The 26,602-nt window shown below is 39.6% G+C and overlaps 2 protein-coding genes across 3 annotated transcripts in view; one reads left to right on the plus strand and one right to left on the minus strand.

The window, feature by feature from the left end:
• Positions 1–1,102: 1,102 nt before the first annotated feature.
• Positions 1,103–7,838, minus strand: CNIH4 (cornichon family AMPA receptor auxiliary protein 4). Its single transcript, XM_030944531.1, has 5 exons — positions 7,712–7,838; positions 6,370–6,438; positions 5,465–5,577; positions 3,165–3,305; positions 1,103–2,576 (listed from the first exon to the last, which is right to left on the minus strand). The coding sequence occupies exons 1-5, from the start codon at positions 7,778–7,780 to the stop codon at positions 2,549–2,551; spliced, it is 420 nt and encodes a 139-aa protein (XP_030800391.1). The 5' UTR covers positions 7,781–7,838; the 3' UTR covers positions 1,103–2,548.
• Positions 7,839–7,874: 36 nt separating this feature from the next.
• Positions 7,875–26,602, plus strand: part of NVL (nuclear VCP like) — a 41,164-nt gene continuing 22,436 nt past the window's right edge. For both annotated transcript variants that reach the window (XM_030944858.1, XM_030944857.1), the window contains exons 1-16: positions 7,875–7,965; positions 9,711–9,784; positions 10,304–10,356; positions 10,448–10,544; positions 11,388–11,442; positions 11,976–12,242; positions 12,995–13,118; positions 13,409–13,485; positions 13,765–13,899; positions 15,341–15,442; positions 18,022–18,139; positions 18,625–18,769; positions 21,042–21,312; positions 24,059–24,277; positions 25,253–25,357; positions 26,131–26,193. In XM_030944858.1, coding sequence (XP_030800718.1) covers positions 7,909–7,965; positions 9,711–9,784; positions 10,304–10,356; positions 10,448–10,544; positions 11,388–11,442; positions 11,976–12,242; positions 12,995–13,118; positions 13,409–13,485; positions 13,765–13,899; positions 15,341–15,442; positions 18,022–18,139; positions 18,625–18,769; positions 21,042–21,312; positions 24,059–24,277; positions 25,253–25,357; positions 26,131–26,193 — 1,962 coding nt within the window. In that variant the 5' untranslated portion in view covers positions 7,875–7,908. The remainder of the gene's footprint in view (positions 7,966–9,710; positions 9,785–10,303; positions 10,357–10,447; positions 10,545–11,387; positions 11,443–11,975; positions 12,243–12,994; positions 13,119–13,408; positions 13,486–13,764; positions 13,900–15,340; positions 15,443–18,021; positions 18,140–18,624; positions 18,770–21,041; positions 21,313–24,058; positions 24,278–25,252; positions 25,358–26,130; positions 26,194–26,602) is intronic.

The raw sequence follows: 26,602 nt of genomic DNA on the forward strand, positions 1-26,602 counted from the left end.
TGGTCAGACCACTGATTTACCATGTTCCATAATACAGAACCACTTTAGAAAATCAAAGCAGTCATTTACTGGATTGTGGAGGCAAGTGTATTCTTTAAAAAACAGGTTCAATAACCAACAGTCTGTAACTAATTATTAATTAGGGGGAAACATGCAATTCTACACATTTTAACTAACTCCCCAAATGCAGAATTCTTCACTGTGTTCTGTAATCTCTCTGAGAACTGATGCAAGATGACCATCTTGGCAAGCTGGCTGGGCTGTAGATTGTCAGTGAGGAAAAGGGCTCAGTAACATCAGTTAAAATCCCTGCAGGAGTGATGTATTTTCACTGATTAGGAGTTTTCTATCAATCATAGCTAATGGTATGTCACAAAGTTATACCTGAATACCTGAAGTCCAAAGGAAAATAGTCTGAGTGAATAGGAAGGAATCTGTATTTGACATCACACCAATTTATAGTGATAGGAGAATTTATTTTAAAAATCAGTCTGAAGTTTCTTATTGTCTTGAATTCTGTATGGTGAGCTTGAGTTTAAATTACCCTGTTCTCTGTTGAAAAATAGGGAGTTTTGGGTTTTTTTCTTACCACCATAAAAATTTCTGTGCTCTGTGGGTCTCCCAGGAGTGACATAATTGCAGTATCCCTATTTCTAGGTAATTAATAATGTTTTTAGCTATTACAAATACATTTTTTCTGAAGATCTCTTTTGAAGCAGGCACTGACCCTGTACAGTAAGAAGGCTTCAACATTACCAGTGTAAATATTCAGCAGAATTGTAGTCTCTGAAACCTGCTGCTGAGATTTTTACAAGTCTTATAATCAGTTGTTGGATATAAATGAACAGAGAACTTATTCATCACGTTTTTAGAATAAGATACCAAGCTGCTAGTTTGAGTAATGGACTTACAATTAAATGTGGGTAATGCTCATGTTTCTCAGTGTGAAACAAGTTTCGTGAACTGCATCTATTATCAGAGTACAGCAAGGACCTGACTTAGGCCCTTTCTTCCAACACCCAAAATATGTGTGGTAGGTTTTTTCACACACAAATTAAAGTAATTCAATTGCATACCATAATCTGCTAAAAAAGTTACTTTCTACTCTTCTGAAGTTTTATTTGCTCTCCTTTCTCCAGACCTACCTCCTGTCAGAGTTTTGGCTTTACAGGGCAGTACTTTTTGTAGTTTGATGCTGTGCTGTCAGGTAGTCAGTGTCATCCAGCTGGGGTAGCTGTTTCCTTAGTTATTTTTTTAATGAGCATAATTTTCATCATCCATCTTTAACACAGCTAAACTTGGACTCCATCCATCAGAAATTTAAAGCCAAACTTCTCCTAGAACAAACACTAAACACAAGGTTATCTACGGCAGTAAAGCATCAGTGATGCCTTTTCATGGCTAGCCCTGAAAACAGTTGTTGACTTCAGCTGTACACTGAAACCCCAAGTACTTAAAAAAGCTCATAAATCTTCAGATGTAATTACAGAAGTGTATTTTTTAAGTGTTTTAATTGTTGTGTTTGTTCCAAGAGACCTGTTTGCAAGCACATATAAAAAACTTAAAGACAGTTATTGGACAGTGAGGGTACAAACTCAGGTTTATCCACTTGTCACTGATGCAAGAGCTGCACAAAGAGAACTTGCTGGTATCACTGAAGCAGAGTCACATCAGAATTGGAGTGAGTGGGCTTATGGGGTACCAGACCATTTCCCTGAGCTAGACAGACTCTTGTTTCACCCCACTGGCTGTACAAACAGCAGGTTCAGGGAGTAGCAACTGCAGATAGTCTTTTGCTCTGTAACCAACTCCACCCCAGTGCAATATGATCTTTACTTTATCTGGATGTCCATGATGCACTTCAATGACAAAATAGGAGTTGAAGGGAAAAAGCAAGTATTAATCATGTTTATCTGCACTCTTACACACAAGTGTCATATCCACCAAAGGGATCTTAATCCATCCAAATGCAAGACTTCATATAGATTGCTGCAGCAGAGTGGGGAAAGGGAGGAAAATATCACTTTTATTCCATTGATTTTTGTCCGGAAAGAATACCAACACAAAGATGCAAGCTGTGCTCCTGTTCCACTTTGAAATCTGTTCCAAGTGCTCCTTCAAATTGGGCTCTGATAGGACAGCTTGGCAGCCAGAGTCTCATCCTGACGCCTCTCAGCAAGAATCAGGTATCACTGCTGCACTTGAATATGTTCTGGAACAACCATCATTGGCTAACGCTGCTGAAACGAGTTTCCCTTATCACCATTCAATTCCTATGAGGTCACTTCTGTAAGCAAGGATTTCATCTTACAGAAGCAGCAGCTCCAGAAGTTTGGCTTGTAAAGGAACAAAAACAACTGCTACACAGATCCAATGCCTTTTGAAAATATTTTATGTTAAAAATACAGAAAAATATTTCTTGTTCAAAGAGGAAAAATATACTGCATGACGACACTGATCTAGGTGTGTTCGGGAGGTGTCTGTGGCTCCACAACCAGTCACTGGAGTGATGACCCAATTTGGCAGCTAATGGTTCTCTTTCAACTTCTCAATCATTTATCAAAGCCAGAATCATACTGTGACAAAACAGAAAACATGATACCAGTGGATTACTGAAGCTTGTGCAAGCAGGAGCAGCTCTCAGTGTCATGGGAGAGCTGCACTGAGAGAACCTGAAATAGAAAGTGAAGGCAGCCCTGCTGTGTGCTGTGCTTATGAAGACAGGGCTGCAGAAGCAATACTGCAGCACAGGAACAGCAGCCTGTCACCCTGGAGTAAGCAGCCTTATCACACAACACATCTATTTGTAACTCAGCCAGATCAACTTCATTTTTTAAAAACAGAACTTGTAAAATAAATTTGGTGCTCAGGAGTATTTCCTTTCTAAACATGCCACTTACTGTAGGTGCTGAAAACATGAAATCTTTATGTAGTACTTGTGGTTTTGATTTTAAGGAATAGCCTGAGTTTCCAAACAGTGTTTGATCAGAATGAATAAAGGCATATAGTGAGCCCAGAGATAGCTGTCAAAATGTATTACCAAGGCTTAGCAGGATGCAAAAAGCTAAGACATGAATACCAGCAATTACACCAGTGGAATAGAGGAGATAAAAATAGCTGGCAGACAATCCCTTTGTTGCTTGGGAGCAATTTTTGAAACTAACCTGTAAAGGTACATGAAGAAACAGAGCAGATGAAAGCCCAGCTTAATCATGGCTTCTTTCATGTGTGATTTCAGTTGTCCTCGGTTATGGATCTCTGTGGGATCAAATACTCCCATGTTTCCACTTGGCACCATAATGTACCTGAAAGTTAAAGAATAAAACAAAAAACAAAAAACCAAAAAACAAACAAAAAAAAAAAAAAAAAAAAAGCACACAACAAAACCCAAAAACCTTAGGGAGTGTCAGGACAAGAAGCAGGGGAAAGCTTGCCAAGAAAGGACTTTCATCTGAAGAGCTGTTTCACAATTCAAGGTAAGGGAGTTCTGGATATTGCAGCTGTCTCTGCCAGTACCAACCCACAAATAATAAGAGAACAAGAAGTACTAAAAACATCAGCCCAGCTTCTCCATGTATAAGTGAGAGAGATTCCAGGTAACAGCCAATCCCAGCTCATTTTAATTGCTGTTCACATTTAGTTGTTGTCATGGGGAAAACGCCCACCCACACTGGAAAGATGCATTAGATGAAGGGACTGGAAAAGAATCTAATTTAACTAAGAATCAGTAATTTATTTAGCAAAAAACCTCACAGAGAAAATGACAAACTCCAGTGGTCACACTGAGATGGCAAAAGCCAAGACCAAGGCCCTGTGCTGTTATGGTGCCTCTGTCACAGCCATCCTGGGACACCTCAGCACAGACAGAGGCTGACAGGGTGAGCTGGGCAGAACTGAACATGTCAAGTTCTGCTGTCTGAGCCCACATGAGAACAAAAGCTGAGTGAAGCCAAGTGGAATGTAAGCCAAGGAAGCATGAAACCAGCAAACCAAATGTTTGTGTCCTGTGACAAGTGAGCCAGCAGCATGTGCTCTTGTCACTAGAATTTCTCAAGGGAGCACATGAAGTTCTCACTCCAGCTGAGCTCAGGCTACAACTTCACTCAGATGTTATACAGGCTCTACCTTCCTGGAATCAGACTCTTTCCATGCAGGAATTTAACTCTCTAACCAGTTTTAGAAGGGAAAGCAAGTGCCTATTTTAAAAATTAATAGAAGCACACAGTATGAAGCAGCAAGGTGGTAACCAGCACAAGAAATTTTGACAGCTTCAAAGAAAATGCATTCTGTCTGTGGCATCTCAGCCTTGCCTAAATGAAACATCAAACCCTAAACTTGCCAGCAGATCCCAAACCAAATATTGGTCACTACAGGTCAGAGCTATACACAGAGAGGGGCAAACAAAACCAGGCCAAACCATGCCCTATGTTTGTGTATTTAGGCAACATTTATTTATTAAACATAAAGTTATAGTCTCATGTTTCTCCAGTTTAGAAACACTTGGAGGCTTTGCTGGCAGTTCTGCAGGAAACAAGGGTGATATTTATCAAAATTTAAATAGCACAGCTATTTTGCCCAACCAGGTTATCAGCACGGAGATCCTCAACTTTGTTTTAATGAGAACTGTGAAACTTTTTGTTTAATTCTACCAGCAACTCAACCCATCCCTGCAAACAGTTAGCCCTGGCAGGTTTAGGCAAACAAGAATTCCAGCCAGCTTTCCATACCTGCACATTTAACATTGGGCTCTTCCCTCCGTACAGTGATTGCAGATAATTTGTGACAAATCTACATCCAGTTTCCATCAGCTAAACCCCTGTGAAGGGTCAGTTCTCCACACACCAAATGATGTCAGAGAAAACATGGTCTGAACTGACAGTCCCAGTGCTGCCACATGGAAACCCCACTGGTAACTAAACCATTTCCAAGGGTGGCAGCCCAGTGGACAAAGAGCAGGAACACTGACAGCTGTCCTAGGGTGAAAAGGCTGCAAACCTTCCCAAACAGAAGGTTCCTTCCATTCCAAACCTTCCAAATGGTATCCTGCAGGATGGGGGGCCAAAACCAGTGCAGATGAGGGGAAGGCACAAGTCAGTAAATGAAGGAGGGTGCAGGGGACAACATCACCCCCCATGGTTTTACAACATATCAGGAATGGCATGAAAACATTATTAACTCTGTTTTCAGTACTATTTCATAATCCCAATTAATGTGCTATCATTTCCTGTCAATTTGGGAATGACCCACAAGTGGAGATTCCTGGGCACTACAGAGAATGCAAGCAAAGGCCAAAAGTTTCATGTCCTTTACACTGTTGGGTTTCTTGTCACAAGAAATTATGTCAGTTTGATCAATGAAGACTGTTAGCAACTGAAACACCTCAGCATGACATATTATTCATCTTTGTACTACACTTAAAGCTAAACTAGTAACAAAGAAACCCCAGAAATCCTTGAGCACTCACCTGTATATATTCCACGTGGCCACTGGCAGGTTGAGGAGAAAGATGAACCAGTGCAATGAAATAAGCATTAATACAGTGACAACAGCATGGCCAATCACCTCAGGCACCACCCACTGCAAAAAAAAAAGGGGAAAGAGGAAAGAGTTACATGCACAACTGTAAATTCCTTGATGAAAAAGACATCTATTTGGGATTACAGTCTGATTATAAAATCTGAAAAGCTGGCAGCAGAGGCATGTGGTTCCATCACAGTGTGGACAAATGAGTACCTTCAGGCAGGTTCCACACAAGTAAGCAGAAATCAAGCCCTGAGATATTGTAACAGAGATGCTTTTTCCAAGCATCACAACCATTTCTGGGGAGCACCACAGTCTGAACACAACTATACTACACAAGCATTCAAGAAAGAGAACTGAGAAAGCAGAAGGAGCTCATTTGATATCACTGCAGAGAGGAGTGGGTTTAGGGATTCAGATAATTAAAACCTGCACAAGCAGCCCCAGGCTTGGAACAGATAAGAAAGGTGATCAATATAAAAACTGGCATCATTCAACTGGGTCAGCCCCTGGCAATTCCACATTCTTGGACTGACAGGATCCTGTGCCATTCTCTCTCACATTGAGAAAAAAAATGCCTTTAAATCAAAGTGAACACACAGATGGGTAGGCCACAGTGATTTAATGCTAAGAGTTTTAAGCAGATTCATTTAAAATGGTACTTTGGTAATGGAATTTACTGAAAGATGGGCATCCAAAAAAACCGCAAAAAAGACAAGCAGGCTGAAATAAGAGACACATGCAAAATACTGCCAATCAAGGTACCCATCACACCCCAGTTATTTACAATGCTTGGGTGAAGGATGTGGTTTTCTCAAACCACAGCAAATGCAAAGAAGAGCAATTTACTTTGTTGAGCTTGGAGCAGCATGATCTAGCGTTGATGTAGTCACATTCCAGATCTGATAGTGTGATTATCTGAGGTTCAGGATAAGGAAGCACATTATGGTAATTTAGAATACACAAAGTTTTAATTTTATCCAATAAATTTGGGACAGCCCTCTGCTCTCAGCATCCACTGCCTTGCTCTGTCAAAGGCATTTTTCAATTAGTCACAACTCACTCCTATTTTAGACAGAAGGTTTGGATATATTTTATCATCAGGCCAAGTGATTTTATTATGTATTCCCAAGGGCAACTGTTGCACAAGTGCTAAAGTTCAGTTCAGCCTTTAAAACAGATCAGGCAGGCAAACTTGCAGTATCAAAATTGTTGATACATTGTAGAATAAACCAGTATTTTTAGTATCAAAATTGTTACTACAGCCCTTGTAAAATTGTATAATCAAACAGTACTTTTAGTATCAAAATTGTTACTACAACCCTTGAAACCAAAACTTAATGGGCAGGAGAAACTATTGCACTTCTAAACTCTCCTCACACAACTGCGCCGTTTTAAGTAGTGAATCTACATTTTTTTCCCTAACATTTACAATATATTGAAGTAATACTTTGCTAGGAAATAAGAGGGTAACGTTCATTACTGAATGAACTTTCAGACTGAAATATGAATATTTCAGACAGAAAAGTCCTCTTAAAAAAGGCTTAGGATGCACATGTGCACCTCACCACGCTGTCTCATGTAGAGCTCGTGGTTCTTTTCTCCAAGGGAATGAACACTAAGACATCTTTTTCCTATTCCTAAAAAACGGGTAAAATCTATTCATTTTTCAACAACTTATCCTTCTAAGAGGAATTTTTTTTTTAATTGGTTTTGTCAGAAGAACTGGGCAGTCCCTGAAAAATCCCATCAGGACTGGAAGAACGTGCAAAGAAAAAAAAAAAAGCAAGCCAATTCTCTTTTATTGAGAAAAGTAAGGAAAAGGAGGGAAATCTGTGCAAGACTGCGGACCAGCCCCTAACAAAAGAACATTGAAACGCAGCTCGGAGCACACACAGCCAACACAGCGCACGGCATTGAAAACCCCGCCGGCCGCGCTTCCAGGCCCGCGCAGCTCCCTCAGCACCGCTCGCTCCCTCAGCCCCTCCCGTGTCCCCTCAGCCTCGCCCGTGTCCCCTCAGCCCCTCCCGTGTCCCCTCAGCAGCCGAGGCCCCGCGGAGCGAGCCCGGCCCGGCAGCCGAGCCCGCGCCAGCCCCGCCCCGCCGCCCTCAGCCCCTCGCCGCCTCAGCGGGCCCGGCCTGGCCCGGTGCCCCTCGCTGCCCACGCCGCGCCCGCCGCAGGAGCAGGATACGAAGTAGACGGAGAGGAAGATGAGGGCGCAGCAGTCGATCAGCGAGAAGATGAAGACCACCGACTCCATCCCGCCACCGCCGCCGCGCCCGCCGCGCTCGGGCCCTCCCGGCCGCCGTAGGCGCCGCCTGGCCTGGGCGGGCCCGCGCAGCGAGGCACGCTGGGAAATGGAGTTCCCTCTCCGGCGGGGTGGCCGACATGCGGTGCCGGCCCGGCCGCGTCTCCGATCCCCGGCTAAAACAGCGCATCAAGCAGGTACCGTCTGCCCTCCGGGGCACCCCCGGCACCCCCGGTACCACCGGTACCACCGGTACCCCCGGCACCGGCAGCCAGCTCGTGTATCCTCCTTTGGCTGAGGGGCCGTGAGCATCCGGCCCGCTCAGTGCTAGGAGAGCGCCGACCCCGGCCCTGCCTCTGAGGGCTTTAGAAAGGCCTTAAAAGGCTTCAGAAAGGTCCATTGGTTTATTTTATTGATTTAAATTTTCTGTAAAGTCTTTTTTTCTTCTGTGTCAATTTCTTAGTTATATGTGTATATATATATACAGACACGGTGTGTATCTGTGTGTATATATGCCTATGTATATATATATGTGTGTGTGTGTGTGGTGTATCGGTATCTGTCTGTAAATATATGTGTGTGTATATGTATATATTTGGAACTTAGGACGAATTTCACAGAAGGCGAGATTAAACATTGGAATGGGCTGCCCAGGAGGTGATGGAGTCACCCTCCCTGGAGGTGTTTAAGGAAGGACTGGATGGTGATCAGTCATGGATTCGACTTGATGATCCCAGAGGTCTTTTCCAACCTAAACGATCCTGCAATTCTGTGACACTGGCAAATGCTGTTTGTGTTTGGAAACACGCACAGTGATTTTATTGAATAGCTGAGGAAAGGGCAGGATGCGATTACTTCCCAAATACATGGTGGGAACAACAGGGAAAACTATAATTCCTTCAAGTGGCACAGTGCTGTGTCACATCTTATGACAGTTTGTAATGACTTTGCACCTTGAACTCCTGGTTTCTGAGCCTCTGTATAAATGTACTCCACTTCTAATTCCTTAAAATGAGGCAGTGACTGCTTGGTTTAATTCACAAGATCACATTGAGTGTGTCTTGACTATTCCAAAGTGGAAAAGCCAGCTGGGTTTATGGTAACCTTGATATTTCCTGCAGGGTAGGAGCTGCCCATGGGTGATCTGAAGTGCAGCATCATTTTAAAAGCTAAATATGTGTTCAATTTGATTGTTTTCTATGGAGTTATTAATTTAAATGAGGGTTTGAAATCCTCCTTGCTGTGATACTTGTGATACCAGATCCTTTAGGATGATTCTGTATTTTCTTCCTGTTTTTCAAGAAGGAATCCATCTTTATGGTATCAAAAGTTCTTGCTGCTGATTTGGAGAGTGGGTACAGTTGTGCATGAAATTTAGTACATTTTCTCACACTTTCATAATTGGGGTTTGAAAAATGGTTTGGATTAGCTGCTGTCAGAGCAGTAAAAAGGCTTGAGAGAGAGAATTCACTTTATCAGCATAGTTCTCTATAGTATGCTCTGAAATGTCTTGTGAAGATTAAAGTTGTTCTTATGAGAGTATCCCTGCTGATCCATATAGATGGATTCATTTTTAGGGCAGGAGATATAAACCAAAAGGAGGATAACTGAGAGGAAACCAAGACAATAAGATGGTGTGTGGGCTACAAAGTCAGCTTTCTTGCTAAATAAAAGTAACAGAATTGACCCAGCAGAAGCCCCCAAGTGCAGGGTGCTGCCTTTCCCCAAGAAGCAGAGCTGCCCAGGAATCTGTGCTTTAATAAACATTTCCCAGTTCATTGGGAAATAGTGTCTGGTGTGTTGCAAGGCAGTGAAAAGCTGATTCTGAGTCTCATTTCAACTTTTAAGCAGGGCAGGATTTAAAATAGGCATATTTGGTCGAGCTGTTCTGGTGAAGTGATTGACAAAGATTTTATTCCCTGCTTCAATTTCTTCATTTCAGTATCTTGCAAGTAGTAAATGTGGGGAGTATGTTGACATTGGAATTCTAGCATCTGATTTGCAGAAAACCTACAGGTGAGCCAACATCTGTCTTCTTATATCCTGTGTTCAAAATGTAGAATATATTAGTTTGTTCTATTGCATTCATGATGAAAATTGTAGTTTTCTTTATGTTACCTTCATTAGCAGTTGTTGAGGCTGATCGAAGCAGTAAGATTGTTTTGTTTCCCTCTGCTGATACATTTAATGACTCATATTTTATTAATTCATTGGCATTATAAGATCTAGCTGTGGTTTGGGTTTTTTATGGGTTGATTTTTGTTTTGTTTTAAATAAAAAGCTGCAGATTCATTGTAGCATGTGGGGTTTACCCCAGCGAGTTTAAAATGTGTAACACCTCAGTGCAGACATGTGGGAGGGACAGAGGATCCAGTAAGATGCTAATTAATACCTTGCTCAGTTGCTCAGCAGGACAATCACCTTTTTGCCCAGGTAGTTTTAAAATCTATTTTCCATGTACTTTTTCCACTGGGAATGACACTATGTTGAAGGAAAAACCAGTTGGTGTAACCTGTTTATTTTGGTTTTTTTCAGTGTAGATTATGGACGAAGAAAAAGAAATGCCTTTAGAATACAAGTTGCAAAAGGTAGGTCTGTTAATACATTGTCCAAAATGCCCAATTCTTTGATTGTGTTTTGGCTGTTAATTCTTAACAAGGTTGAACTTTTTTCTTGCAGTGTTTGAAATAATCAGCAATGAAAAGGAGCGTGAAGATCTGGCAGTTTTGGAATCTGAACATGTGGCAAAAAGAGCAAGACAGCAAGAGAAAAATGAGTAAGAAGAGTTTTTACTACTAAATTAATAATGCCATTACTGTTACCAGTTCTTTAAAGCTTTCTGGGTTTGGTTTATTGGTTTATTTTGGTTGCTTCAAGGGTGCAGGTGGATCCCATAGGCTTGTGTTCTTCAGAAGTTACCTGTAGTTATTGGAAATTTTTTTTTGTGCTGATGACAAGCAGATATTAGAGCCAATCATGATTTCTCTGTTGTGGGGAACATACATCCCTGAATTAGTGAACAACCTTATGGCTTCCTTGATAGTTTTCCACATAATGCCCTTGTTCCTCATGTGTTTCAGTTCCTTGGTTTTGTTCTTAGTTGTTTTTGGGTGTGAGAGATACTGGCCACATCTGAGAGATGAGACTACCAGACAGGCTGTTCAGAGTAAATCACCAGTGGGGGATGAAGATTTCCTGACTCCTAACCCTGTCCATAATCCCATGGAGTGTTGTGTTTTCTCTAACCTGGGATAGATATTAAGGATCTCATGGGAAAGTAGGACACTGTTGTCAGAAGGATTGGTCTGGTTCAGCAGTGATTTGCTCCTGTTTCCCTTGGTGAACTGAGTCATAGTGAACTACATCACTTTTATATAGGTTTATCTTTAAGACAGGTTGGCAAGTTGATCCAACTCATCACACACCTGGAAAGGATGCATTTTTTAACTTTTCATACTGGAAGATGAGAGCATAGGAATCAGGAATTTCTCTCCACCATTAGGCTACATACCATGATTATGGGGAACCACATTGTGGAAATCACTTTTGTTTTATTTTACAGATGTCTTGCAGTTCTGCTCTGATAAATTAATAGTTTTTGTCTTCCTTCCCTGTTAAGCACTACTGGAAGTGGCACAGATGATTCTGACTATGATGATTATCCAGAAGATCTAGTAAGTTGTATTTTATTATGATTGTTTTGTAATTGTAAAATATATGATTCTGTGTAGTGAAATTGAAGAGTTTGGAAGGGGAGATAGACATAAGGTCTAGTCAGAGTTAGCAATTCCAACTGAGAATCTCTGGAGCTGGAAGGAGGTTGTTTCCTGAAGGAAAAAGAGAAACTTGTGGTGGGGGATCACTTTTGGGAAGGCACACTGAGGGCCTGATGGACTTGGCTGTCAAATGGGTGAAGTGATTGAAGGAACTGACATCTCCAACTCCTGCCAAAAGAGGAGTCTGCCCATTAACAGGAGTCATTCCAGGGTAAATTGCAAAGCCTGCTGCCCCTTCAGCCAGCACATGCAGGTTTCTATGCAGTCATTTGGTTGGCAGAGGAGTGGGTTGGAAGATGCATTGCCTATTTTCTCCAGCAGGGATAATGCTGAATTATGTTTATGAAATAGTTTTCATTGACCTCTAAATATAAATAATCCAAGTTAAAACCTGCCCTGTGTATTTTCTTTACAAATGTGTAAATCTGCAGTCTACAAATCACATGAACAGTTCCCTGCTGAGCTTGTACAAGAAAGGAAATCCTGATTCTGTTCCATCCACTCCAAAAAATGAGCCAGTGGAGACCTCTCCTCGTGTGAGAACAGCACCTCAAACAAGCACCCTCACACCAGAATCCAGAGGTGACAGACCAGTCTCTGATGGTGGCTGGTTCATTGATAAAACTCCTGATGGGAAAGACTTCTTCATTGACCTTTCTGAGGATGGAGAAGGAGAGGAAAAGAAACTGATTTCTGAGGTACTTTGTGTTTCACAAACCCAAGGTGTTCTAAGCAGATGCATGAATAGAATTGGCACATTTCAAGCATGTTTCTAGATTTTTTTTTGAGGAAAATGTGGTTCTCAGTATCAAGGAGGCCCAGATTAGTGCCCACACTGAGAGAAAGATGAGTGGGATGTAGCTGTTATTTATTGCATTTGCCAGTGACCAGCCTACCTGGCCTGTGGCTTGCTTAGCCAGTGGTAAAGTCTTAGTGACCCTGGAGAAAACAGGAAACCTCTTTTTATTTCTTTTATCCTGTAATAGTCCTTCTCTCACATGCACTTAACTTGTGTTAGCACTGAATAACATTTTCTTACACCCCCTTGTGACTTACTAGAAATAAAAATTGTTTCCAGTGGAGTAAATACATTTGTATAGTTGTATTCATGCCCAGATTGAATTCCTCCATGACATGCAAACAACTTCTGTCTGATTTTGGTTAGTAGTTTTGAGGGGGTTTGTTTGGTTTGGGTTTGGTTTTTTTGCTCATTACTATGTTCTCTTAATGAAAAAAGTGATTATTGTAATCAACCCATTTAAAAATAAGGCAAATCCTAAGTACAAAAAAGAGTTTCTGCAAAAAGATGTAAGTTCCTACCTTGCTTGTGTTTATTTATATAACTTGTGTAAATTAAGCATCATAGACACCCATTTTGTTCTTCTAAGTTTTTGCAGAAGTTCACTGACTTGGAAAGTTTTGTGTATATAATTCTGGTTTTATGTCCTAGAAATCAACAGACTTTTCTGTCTTGGAGAGTGAAAGAAAGAAGACAAAGGGCAGGAGAGTAAAAAGGAAAAAAGGAGAATTTCCAGATGTAGACGGAGAAATTGAATCCATGTTACTTAAGAAAGGTGAGAAGTTATTTTTGGTGTATTACTCCAAACAAAGAGATACTATTAGACCATGGAATCTGTTACCAGAAAAATGTTTTCTGATGTGCAGAGAAGTGACCCCAGGCAGTTTTTTAAAGAAATTTAGCCTTAATGTTGTACTAAAATAATATTGCAGTCCTGTGTCTACTACTAAAAAATAATATTACTCTGTGTGCTCAGATTTTTGTTTAGGCTGAGTATGTTTTGTTCAGTATTAGCATATATACATTTATACCATGACAAAATTTGTGTCTTCTCCTCCTTAACAGTGAGAAATAAGGGGTCAGAGCTTTACCACCCTTCAGTGAAGTTTGAGGATGTAGGAGGCAATGATGAAACATTAAAGGTTAGTTACAATTTTATTGGTGGGCTACAGGGTGCACTGAATAAAATGTGTCATGAAAAATGGCAGAGAAGAAATATTTCATAGTTCATGTGCATGGCACTGAGCAAAGCTGCTTAAACCAACAGCAAGGGGGTTGTTGATTTTTCTCTAATTAATCTTTCTTTAAGCAGTCATTCAATTCAGATTGTTAAACAGAACTTGTTTTATTTTCCCCTCTCTATAGGAACAGCAAATACTATTTTCTGCAATTTCAATGTAGATTTCTCTTGTTCTTAACAGGAAATCTGCAAGATGCTCCTTCACATCCGTCATCCTGAGGTCTACACCCACTTAGGGGTGGTTCCACCTCGGGGCTTCCTTTTGCATGGGCCCCCTGGGTGTGGGAAGACACTGCTGGCACAGGCAATTGCTGGGGTGAGATGGCTTCACATCTACAGCTTCTTCCTTTTCTGAGTTGCTTTTAGAGGGAAAGAGAATAATACTCTTTCAGGAGTGACTAGAGCTTTTTATTTTAGCCATCCTGTGATAGTCTGGAATATGATCATCTTTGCTTCTTTTATTTCAATTCCATCTGAATCTTTACTTGACAGAACCTCATACATAAAGAGTCACAGTGACAAGGTTTTATCTGTGTTTTAACTGTTTTGGGGCATTCCCAGAACAGAACAATAAAGGCACAGGTGGTTTGAGAAGGGTATAAATGAAAGATAATTTTGCTTAAATTTACCTTACTGTTTCAAATCTAGACTGAACCTTGCTGATCACTTTGATGACATTGATTCTGTTGGTTGTTAAACAGCTGATTTCTGAATTCCAAAACTGGATCTTGCCTTGCCTGTGTCATACTTATGTTTTCAGAGCCCATGACACTACTGGTGTTAATAGTTTGGGTGATGGTGAACCTGCTGTGCTACTGTTCCTGTTTTGGATATAAATCTGAGGACTTGTAAGGCTCTCAGTAATAACCATGGGCATTTCCTTTTCTTTAATACAGTTGCTCCATAAATGTTACTGATTATAACCTTAAATTTAGATTCATATAAATTACTGACTTTTGAAGTGCAGATAAAGAAAAGATATTTATTCCTGAAATGTTGATTACACCCTTCTGACATTGTTTCAGATGTTTTAATTAAGAATATTTAGATGTTTTCTTTCTAATGCCTTATTGTAAAATGCAACCCTTTGAATAATTTGATGATATTTAATTCTTCTAAATAAGTATTTGTATGCTGGAAGGGTACTACACTTGAGGAAAGAAGCATGTCACAAGTGAAAAACTTAGAGATTAAATAAATTTAATGACTGCTTCTTAAATATTTTTTTTCTTAAATAAGAGATTTTCAGTAGTGCTCTTTTAGGCAAATTGTCTTTGAGTGCCGTAGGGTCTCTGGTAGCCTTGAGTTGCATAAATTAGTGTTCATTTTCTTTTATATATTAGGGATAGTTTTCTTTTATATATAATTCCAAGAGCTTGAAATAGGCTGCAACAACCTGTAACACACTGTGCTGCAGTCTATTAAAATTGCAGTTGTATTTATTTATTTTTAATAGCAGAGAAATTTGAGTGTGAGCTTTGTAAGTGTCTTACTGTACAATCCTGCACAGATATTTCTGTAACAGGACTCTGGGAACCAAACCTGGTGGGGAATACCTTCCACACTGCTAAACAATGCTTTGGGGTTTTTTTAAGTTGGAGGATGCTCCTTCTGTTTTCCAAAAATTCCTAAAGCTTTAGTCATGAGTACGTAATTTGTAGGTTTAAAAGATGTCATATTGAAAAATGTTTGTCCTCAAGGGCAGCCAGCATTTCTAACCTCTGGATATATCAGAAAATATTCCTTGTTTCTTCCAGGAGCTGGAGCTCCCAATGTTGAAGGTGGCAGCAACAGAGATTGTGTCTGGAGTGTCAGGGGAATCTGAGCAGAAACTGAGGGAGCTCTTTGAGCAGGCTGTGGTAAGGCACCCACTGGAAATAGCTCTGTGAACTGTTTTGTCTTTTTCTTTGTAAATATTCATACTTTGTTGCTGTGGTTTGAATTTGAGTAAATGTGAGTGAATCTTTATCTTGCTGCACGCATGACTTGTGTCCCCTCCTGTGACCAGAATTCCATTGTACTGCCATGATGTCACAGAGCACAAAGCTTTCTGTTCTGAAGCCTTGACAAAAGATGGTTCATCATAGCAATGTAAAGAGAGCAGCATAAATTATTTGCATATTTGGATCTGCTCGGCTTGATATATTAAAAAAAAAAAATTAAGAGCAGTTCACTGTGCTTTTTTGTGACAAGGGGTTTTTGTTGGTTTTGTTTGGCATGGAATTTGAGTGGATGTGAGAGATTTTAGGCCTTGGCAGTCCAGGTAGAAAGCAGGAAATTTGGAACAAACATGGTAAGAGCAGGAGAAAAGTTAAAGTTGGAGTCTTCCTTTTGGATGTAGTAGGAAGCAAAGAGAACAAGACAGGTTGAGTTAATTTTAATATAAAGAAATGCAGATGTTTCTGGTTTTTAGTATGGGGCTGATGTTTTATTTCATGAGGTCAGTCTTCTGTTCCTGACCTCTGAGGATGTTCTGGTTTTCTGACTTCATTTCATTTTTCTACTCTCCCCCAAAACTGTTTGTAGGTATTTGAAGTATGCCCCTAAACAGGGCCAAAAGGTTGTTTGCAAAGCTGTTTGCTATGTTTCCTGTTGCAACTACATTTTAATTTTTAGGGAGCCTTGTTAAGAAGTTGTTTAGAAATAAATTACATAGCTTATGGCAAGGAGTTTTTAGAAATGATGTATGTTTTGTACGTGTAGTGATCAAGGGGAGGTCGCTCTAAATTACTGTTACAGAAATAACATCTATTGCATAAAATATGTCTAAAATAAAATCTCTTGCCTTTCTGATAGTCTCCTACATTCCCTTAAGTTTTCCCACTTAGTTCCCGCAGCAGTTTTCGTGCAGGGGGAAATAATAATAATAATAATAATAATAATAATAATAATAATAATAATAATATAATAATAATAATAATAATAATAATAATAATAATAAAAAAAAAAATAATAATAATAATAAAAGATTCCTCATTATTTGGGTGCCTAGGAATCTGCACGGCCCTTCCCGCTCGGTCCCAGCAGGAAGGGGAATGACCAGGAGATGGCGCAGCCGGTGCTGGGAACACCCAGTGCGGAGGGGGAACCACGAGGGTTTTTTACCTGGGGCTTTTTGGGAACAAGATTCCGGTGTTTTCCTTAAGTATCTGTGAAAAACGCCAATCTCTTGTTTTTAAAATTTTAAAAGTTTAATAGTAATAAAATGGTTATAAAAGTAATAATATAATTAGAGTACTAAAAATTTGGACAATTAGAATTCAGGACAATACGAGACAATAAAAACAAAGAGTTACAGACAGTCCAGGTACCTCTTTCTGGGCAAAATCAGCCCGAAAAAGGACACACTGTTAACAGAGGATTAACCCTTAAAAGCAACAGCCTGTTGCATATTCATACACCTCATCCATGATGCATAAATTCCATTCAAACACAGGATTCTGTCTGGTCAGTGTCAGCTTCTTCCTCTGAATCCTGACGGCGTCTTCGAGCCTGAGTGAGGCAGGAAGAAGTTCGTTTCATCTGCTAATGGAGCAATAAATTCTTTTTCTCTGAAAGATTTAGGTGTCCTGGGGCTGCTATCTCAGTTTGAGTACCTCATTCATTTCTTTAAAAAAATATCCCACATACATAGCTTCTATTTTAACATTATGTTATAACCTAAAACTATATTTAACACACTACTTTAAAAAATTAATACAGCATAACTTTCTAACATAACACATATAATATTCATTTTAATATATGGCAAAAGCCAATCATAAAATACACATTTTTCACAGTATCCCTTTGCACTACTAGTGCTTTTTGGGAATATTAATGATCTTATATCAGCTAAGCACTGTTATATTAGTTACACTAATTATTAATCTGTATTATTGTTGGCTTTTGTTAAAGTTAATGGAATTTTAGAACTTGTGGGAGTTTCTCACTGCTCATTTTTACTCTTTGAATGTAGTCAGGCTCTGTAGTAGTCTTGAAGTTCCATGACCACCTACTGCTCCCTTTGTTTCATTCTGTGTGTCAATAATGCTACTCTTGAAATTCCACAGCTCTAATGTCACTAACAAAACAAACAACAAACCCAACCAGACCTTTCTTGTGTGATTTTCGTTTATATACTTCAGCAGGCAGTCACAATGGAATATTTAGGGAAAATATAATGCAACACAGAGGTATATTTAAATTTTAGACAGTGTTTAAAGACTCTCTAAAAATTAAGGTCTCATGCCTTAATTATTCCATAGCTTCAGATCAGTGAAGTTTCATAGTCTGGAGGCTCTCCAGATTGTCAGCAAGCACAACAGAATTGTTCCAGGACTTGATTGTGCAGGAGATTTCCACTAAGTATCACAGATCAGAAAACCTGAAACATTTCTTTCTTGTAATACACTGTGTCAGTGTGATTTTGTAATTATGGATTTGCCTTGTTCCTTAGTCCAGTGCTCCTTGTGTCCTGTTCATTGACGAGATCGATGCGATCACCCCCAAGAGAGAGGTTGCATCCAAGGACATGGAGAGGAGGATTGTAGCTCAGTTCCTGACTTGTATGGATGGTGAGTTTCAGGAAGGGCTGTGCTAAAAGCAGATTAGAATTATCAGGCTCACTGTCTGCTTCCCTTCAGGAGTGACTTGTGCTTCCTTGAGAGGAGATAGTGGCAATAATTTTTCTTGTTTTGACACAGTTTGCCTGTGGAGTGGTTGGAAGATCATAATAAATTTGAAGGGGTGTTACTACAATATTTTCACAGTGGTCTGTACAGCATTGTATAAGCCTATCTGTTGTATAAACAGAAATAATGGAGAAATTTCAATTTATTAATGTTCAATTTATTAATGTTCAATTATTAATAACAATCTGCTAATTTTTAAATTTTCCCTTGATTGTGCAAAATACAAGTTTTAGATAGTAGAGGCAGAGATGAGCAGCAGTTCAGTCTGACTGATTAGTTTATCTCTGCTGACTACTATCATGTGCTGCAGAAATGGAGTCCCACAGGTATTGAGTATGTGTACTGACTTCATTCCTTCTTTCCCTTAGACTTGAATAATGTGGCTGCCACTACCCAGGTCCTTGTTATTGGAGCAACAAACAGACCTGACTCCCTGGACCCTGCCCTGAGGAGAGCTGGGAGATTTGACAGAGAAATTTGTTTAGGGATCCCAGATGAAGGGGCAAGAGAGAAGTATGTGTTGTGAAGTTAAACTTTCTTTTTGATACATTGATAAATAAGAAAATAAGGTGTAAGTTAACATACAATTTAAGGAAAAGTACTTTATTGTGTTTAGTTCTGTTTGTACCTGTACACCTCTGTGGGTCAGCACACACTGAAAATTTGCAGAAGACATTAAGTGAACTCCTATTTGTCTTGCTAGCTGTGCCTACATTTGGAGTACTTTCCTTTCTTGTGTGCAGATCTGCTTTTAACACTATTTCCTAGTGCCTTAACAGTACAGATGATGGAATCAAGTGTGTCTTTTCTTGTGTTCAGGAAGTTAACATTCTGTCTTTGGTGCTCCCTATGTAACTGTTAAATTAGGAACATAAATTAAGAAAAGCCTGTTTGTACCTGAAGCAACAGGCCTGGATTCTTCTATTCCATTCCTCATGGAAATACACCAGTCTGGCATTAAGCTGAGCTGCAGTCATCCTGTGTTGTGTAACTGTCCCTTTTTACTCCAAAGATCTATGACTACCAGACTAAGTTACAAGAAATAAATCTGGTTTTGCATTTTTAGTTAAAAAGGAGCTGCTACTCATTTCCTCAAGAGCAAAAAACATGGGAAGGGAAGTTAGAAAAACTTACAGCTTATCTTGTGGTGGAAAGGAAAGAAAGGTTAAAGGACAAGTTTCTTATTCTCAAGTAATAATAATTCTAAGTTGAAGAGGCAAACACTTGTGCTTGCAGTATTGCCCACTTTGCATTGTCAGCACTCAGGCCATTATTCCCCCTCAGGTCTTTTATTTTTTTTCTCTTCCCTCCCTTCTTCCTCTAGATTTGCTGCCCTTTAGTAATTGTGTTCCTCTTGGCTGTGGGCAAGACATGCAGATGGTTAGAGGTGGAACTAATGGGTCACCTGAGGAGAGTTGTGGTTCTCTGATAGTTCCTAGGAACATGTTAAAATGATGATATTCCCAGAAATTGCACAGTGTTGAAGGACAGGAATTGTGGATGACAGAGCCATGGTGATGTGTAAAGATTGTTCACAGGTTCAAGTGGAGTCACAGTCATATTATTGTTTGTTTGTATTTGTGTTCCTGGAGGTGTAGCCTTACAGGGAATAATGATAATTTTCTTTTTTAAATTCTTCCCTCCTCCTGCTTTCTGTTGTGTTTTGTGGAAAGCATGGTGGTGTTGACTTATTCCTTTATTTTAAAATTGAGTGTTTGCATAGACCTTTTAAGTCCTTGCAGTGTGCTGATTTACAGGGTGAGTCTTGCTGAGGGCAACATTTGAGCTGCTGAGTTGTGGTTCTGCAGCCTGAAGGGGTGCAGTGAGATGAGAAGGTGTACCTGGAGATCTTGCTTTACCTGGTGTTTTCTTGTGCAGATTCAGAATGAGCCATTTGTAGTCCTGAGCTGTTTACACTTCATCTCAATCTGTTAACTACAGCTCTTGTCAGACAGGTTGAAAAAATCTTGAGAAACAGGCTGTTATCCCTAATAAAGATTGAAAGGAGATGATGGAACTTGTTAATGGGGAGGGAAACAGATGGAATATATTATAATTTTAGAGTTTTGAAGAGTTTAATCACTTGGTTTTTTTAATAACTTTTCTATAGTTACATTATTTGATCTAGAAATAATTTGAACTAGTTTTTATTGGAACTAGAAGTATGTTACTGATCTGGACTTCTTTGGCTTGTGCTGCCTTTAAAAAATATTTTCCTAATTAATTGATGCTTTGCTGTTGTATTCTTGTATTCTGCTTTCAGTGGTCAGATAAAGATAATGAAGATTAAACCAGAGCTCCTCACACAGTCTGATTTCATTTGCTTCTTGCAGAACAGCTTGTTGTAGATGTTTCTTCAATAAATAAATTTCTAAAAAGTGGCATGGAACAGCCAGTGCAGCCTTAGGTTGTTAGGAGTATGAGGTTAAATGTATCAGTGGATAACTCGTGTGCATCTCTGTGGTACACTGAAACCTAGCCTGTCAGTTTTAAATATTAGAGTTGAAAAATGACCTGTACTACTTAATTGAACAAAACTGATCAGCAATGCCTGGTTGAGGCTGTTGGTTTTTGTTTAAGAAGTGACAGGAAGTTTATAGCACACTTCTGTGGGTTTCAGTGTTGGTTACTTCCTACTTAAGCAAAAACTTCCCATTGTGCTACTTCAGTTCACGTGGACTGAAAGAGACATTAAATGCTGTTTGTTTTCATGTGAAGAAAAAAAAAATAACAGCTTCTTCTCCATCTTTATATTTTCTTTCCCCCCCCCCCCTTCCTTGATTAGAATTCTTCAGACTCTGTGTCGCAAGCTGAAGCTCCCGGAGTCGTTTGAGTTCCGCCACTTGGCGCGGCTGACTCCGGGCTACGTGGGGGCTGATCTGATGGCCCTGTGCAGGGAGGCAGCCATGGGCACGGTCAGCAGGGTCCTCATAACATCTGAGGAGCACAGGAATAAGCACACACACTCTGGGGGGAGCACTGCTGAAGGAAGCCCAGGGATAGGAGCAGACATCGTGGAGGAAGAGGGCACCAACCAACCAGAACTTCCACCTAAGGTATGTGTTCCTTGAAGGGTGTGTTTTTAACATCTGAAGAGTTGAGCCATTTTAGAGTTATGAAAGTCATTACTTATAAATTCTCAAACATCCACAACCAACCTAATATAAAATGTAGATTTAGAAATGGCAGCTTCTAAGGCAGGAGCATAACTGAGGTATTTTCAGGGTCCCCAGGATGAAGGAGGATTTGATGAATCTGACTCCATGTTCTTAGAAGGCTAATTTATTATTTTATGATACTATATTATATTAAAGAATGCTATACTAAAACTATACTAAAGAATAGAGAAAGGATACAGACAGAAGGCTTAAGAAGATAATAATGAAAACTTGTGACTCCTGCCAGAGTTCCGACACAGCTGATGGTGATGGGTCATTAAGTTAAAACAATTCACATGTTGGATAAACAATCTCCAAACACATTCCAAAGCAGCAAAACACAAGAGAAGCAAATCAGATAATTATTTTCTTTTTTCTCTGAGGCTTCTCAGCTTCCCAGGAGAAGAATCCTGGGCAAAGAGGATTTTTCAGAAAATATGACAGTAACACATAACTCCTAATGACCCATATGATGGGCCTGGAAAAGTAGATCCCAAACCCCAGTCCCCTAAAAATTATGTTCCTGTTTCATACAAGGTGTGGTTTTACCCTGGGATTTTTTGTTTTGTTTGTGCTGTGCTGTTTTGTCTTCTAACAGAGGAAAGTTTCAAAGAGTGGCTGTATCTCTCTTGAAAAGTGTATTGGCTGTAACAGAATTTTAAATGTAGCAGACTTAAACTGATTATTTTGCACCAGCTGTTTGCTGTGCCCTCAGTGAAATGTCTGTGATTGTGCCTGGGGCTCTTCCCTGACCTGGTAGAGTTACAGTAAGCCAAAGTCTAGAAGTATTTATGCAGCCTTTGTTTGCCTTCCAGCTATGTGATTACTTGGGGTAAATCACACGTGCTGTCTAGTACCTGTAACAGGTTTAAGGAAGAGAGGAGCTGTGAAAGTGCAGCACAGCTGGATCCCTGTTGCAGAAAATAATATTTCAAGTGCCAGAATTATTCTCTGGCCTAAGTAACATGAAGGTTAGTGAAGCAGAACAACTTTATATAGAAATCCTTGGTCCTACTTCTCAAAATTTGGAGTCTGTATATGCCTTCATTATGTGCAGGCCTCCTAAAGATTTGTCTGTAGATAAGTGGGCTGAAATGCACATTGTGCTCAGGTTCTGTTTTTAGGAGAGCTGTCAGAGAGCAGTGGTGCTGTGATGACAAGAATCAGTATAAAAAGCTGTAGTAAGCCTTTGTATTAGTGTAACATAAGCATGGTGCTTATACCTCCCAGGGCTTCCTGGGGCCTGCTGTAGCCAGAAGAAAGTGGGGAGGGGCAGGTAGCTGCAGCTTTTATCAACATCACCATGATCAAAGGGGTCATTGAGAATGAGGAAGTCTAATCCTAACAAAGCCATGTTTTGATAGCTGGCAGGAGGTTGACATAGTCTAATACAGGGTATTATCATTAAAACCCTTGTATTATGTTTATAATGGTAAAATAAACATACGAAACCTTTAAAAATCGTTCACACAATTCAAGTAAACAAACCCAGTGGTCTTGGCTGTTTCAGAGGTTCTCTCAATGGCTCTGTGAAGAGGAGGAGGAAGGACTTAAAAGGAATAAGGACTTAAAAGGAATATCAGGCATTCTTAGCACTTGTGTTTCTTTGTGGTCAGTTGTAGAGCTATCCTAGCTGAAATTGATAGGAAGTGATACTTTTTCTTCCTACTCCTGTAGGAAAACCGTTGAAACTTAACAGAGTTTTTACATTTATTTTTTCCCCCTCTATTTTATAATGAAAATCCTGAAACAGTTCTATTTGTAGCACAATACCAATTTGCTTTGACACTGCCTTAGAATGAGGATGCATTTATGTTATGAAGATCTAAAGTTCTTTGATGGAATATTTTCTCATTTCCCAATATGGAACTGATTGGAGAAATTGGAATGTACCTCCCTTGGTCACTGTGGTCTGCAGCATGGGGCAGTGCAGAAAAGCATTTTCCTGCATCTCTGTCCTGTTTGCCCAAACTTTATCAGGGTCTGATTGCAGAACCAGGTCTGACCAGGCTGAAGAAATGGTGTTAAAATTCAATGGTGTTAAATCCAAGTGTATGTTCTACAAGTGTCTTAAGAGTTTTAGCAGTTTATACAGAACTGAATATTCTGCAAATTGTTGGAATTGTGCTGTCCAGCAGTTTTTCAGTTTCTCTTGAAAGCAGTTTCTTGTTAAAAGCAGAATGAATACATATAAATAATACATCTTTTGGAAATTTCAGCATGGAAATACCTTTCTCCTAGTCAGTGTGGGAGAAGCAGTAGCAAGGCAAAAAAACATGTATTTTGCCTTCCAACAGCTGGAAGGCAAAATACATGTGCTAGCTCATTTTCTGTGGCATCTAAATCAAGATTTTAAGCTCAGCTCAGTCCCCTTAGACCTGTTAAATATATACAGAGCTTCCCTGAAACATTTTTATCATTTATAGTAATTTACATATTTTATGTGCATTGTATATAATAATGTGATTGATAGTTGAAGTGTGGCTTTGAAAAAGCCTTAAAATGGTTCTGGAAGTCTGACCCAGTTGCATAATCTTTTTCTCTCCTTTTCCATGTATCGTTAAGGATGAAAAAGCCCTAAAATGGTTCTGGAAGTCTAACCCAGTTGCATAATCTTTTTCTCTCCCTTTCCTTGTACGTTAAGGATGAATTGCAGAGACTTTTGGATTTGCTGAAGGAGCAAGCCCCCTTGCCTGAGGAGCAGCTGCAGAAGCTGTGCATTGAGATGAATGATTTTATTGTTGCACTGTCATCAGTGCAGCCCTCTGCCAAGAGAGAAGGCTTTGTCACAGTCCCTGATGTGACATGGGCAGACATTGGAGCCCTGGAGGATGTTCGGGAGGAGCTGACTATGGCAATATTGGTATGTCCCAGCCTTCCTTCCAAAGAGCTTTTGCACTCCCCCCTATGCAGGAAATAAACCTGTTTATTTTCAATATTTATTTAAGATATAGGGATATTTTGCAGTTATTGTATTTGTGGGGTGGCCCGTGGCAGGAAGGAATGATGAATCTGGCTCCATGTTCTCAGAAGGCTAATTTATTATTTTATATTATATTATATTAAAGAATACTAAACTAAACTATACTAAAGAATACAGAAAGGATACAGACAGAAGGCTAAAAAGATAATAATGAAAACTCATGACTCTTTCCAGAGCCTTGACCCTGGTTGGCCAATAAGTCAAAACAATTCACATGAAACCAATGAAACAATCTCCAAACACATTCCACATATGAGCACAACACATGAGAAGCAAATGAGATAAGAATGGTTTCCCTTTTTCTCTGAGGCTTCTCAGCTTCCCAGGAGAAAATCCTGGGCAAAAGATTTTTCAGAAAATATGACTGTGACACAGGACCTTTATTTAAAACAGTCAGGCTTGTATAATTTACTTCAGAATTTGTTTCAAGTCTGCTGTTTGTATTTAATATTTTGCTTTTTGTATTCTTGCTTTCGGTGTGTTTGTATTGCTCAATCTTTAAGTATTTTAGAAGTTGTGTACCAATAACCTTGGTTATGCAATTAACACACAAAGAATTGGGACTGCTTACCTGGAAGCTTAGCAATCTTGCTGCCAATCAGAGGGGAACTTAACATTAACACCTTTAGGTAACTTTGGTGAATAAAATCTTTGCCTCTGAATAAGGATATTTCTCCCATTTAGGGGTAATTAGCAGTGCAAGATACTAAGGTGCTGGTTGAATATTTATTCTTCTAGTCTATAGAAAATGGGAATAAAGAACTTGCTGTGAATGATTTTTCATCCAGCTGTAACTAAAATGAAAAGTTTCATGTTTTCTTTATGCAGAGGTAATGATGATAATTTCTTTTTTAGGCACCTGTGAGAAACCCAGAGCAGTTCAAAGCTCTGGGCCTGACTACTCCAGCTGGTGTCCTGCTTGCAGGGCCTCCAGGGTGTGGCAAAACACTGTTAGCTAAGGTAATGCATTTTCTAAACATCATTAAAAGCACTGAAGAATCCTCTTGAAATGGGTGTTTTTGTAGGATGAGTCTGGATCACAGTGCAAGAAGTTGGCCTTTTGTACCACATTTCATCAGAATTCTAAATTTAGGCCTTTGTGTTGAAGTTACTTGATTTTTTCTTGCATAAAGTTACAACTTTGCTTGAATGGAGTGGGAATTCCTGCAAAACTTGGAGGAATGAAGTTGATTAAGGAAGAAGTAGCAAAGATGAGAAGAAACTCTATTGGATAACCACCCTATGGAATATTTTACTGTAACTAAACTATGTGTTTGGGACTACTCTGCAACTCTTACTGAAAATACTTCTGTTTTGCTTCTTGAGCGTTTCAGTTCTTACCACATCTCCATGTAAATGCAGATAATCATGCAAATTTCAGATTCTTTCTCATTTTGTCTTCAGGTGCTCTTATGGAATTGAATATCTCTTTAGCTCCCATAATTATTGGACATTCTTCAGCTGGTGTGGGGGGTGGGGTGTGAATCTGGAACTGCCTCATCAGAGAGAGAGAGAACACATTGCTAAATTCTCTGCTCCCCTCCCACTCTTAATGGCATATAATTATACTTTGTACTGTTTTCTATATTTTGCAAACAGTCGGTGACTGTATGTTCCTCCCCTTGTATTTGTTTATTTTCCATGGACAGAACCCAAGCAGACACGATAAATGTGTGTTTTAGATCTATATTTATATCTTTATCTATATCTGTCTCACTTTACCTTTTCTACAGGCTGTGGCAAACGAGTCTGGACTGAACTTCATATCTGTGAAAGGTCCTGAGCTGCTAAATATGGTATGTGCTAATCGTGGGGCTTTTGTTATTTATGGAATTCTTGTCCAACATGTGGGGCAAGCAAAATTCCTGATAATTACACAACTGGTACTGGTGCAGCTGAAATTGCCGTATTCAACCTCTCCTTAAAGTTTTTAGCAGTGAAGTTGTTCATGTGAAAAGAAAAAAGTCACATGTGTAACTTAAATATTTATCTTAGTTAAAGTTACGTGGCAGGTAACCCTTCTTGACTTGAAGTAGGGTTTCTAAATGACCAACTACATGCATCACTGCTTTTCTATAGCATGGAGATTTTAAATGTCAACAGATAAGAGTGCTGTAGTTCAAATTTTCAAAGCACTGGACTTAGAAGTGCTGTGATGTGACTTCAGTCCTTTTCAAAGTCAAGAGAATGTGTTGAACTGAGCAA

Source organism: Camarhynchus parvulus, chromosome 3, assembly GCF_901933205.1.
Source record: "Camarhynchus parvulus chromosome 3, STF_HiC, whole genome shotgun sequence".
In the NCBI taxonomy this organism is placed as follows: domain Eukaryota; kingdom Metazoa; phylum Chordata; class Aves; order Passeriformes; family Thraupidae; genus Camarhynchus; species Camarhynchus parvulus.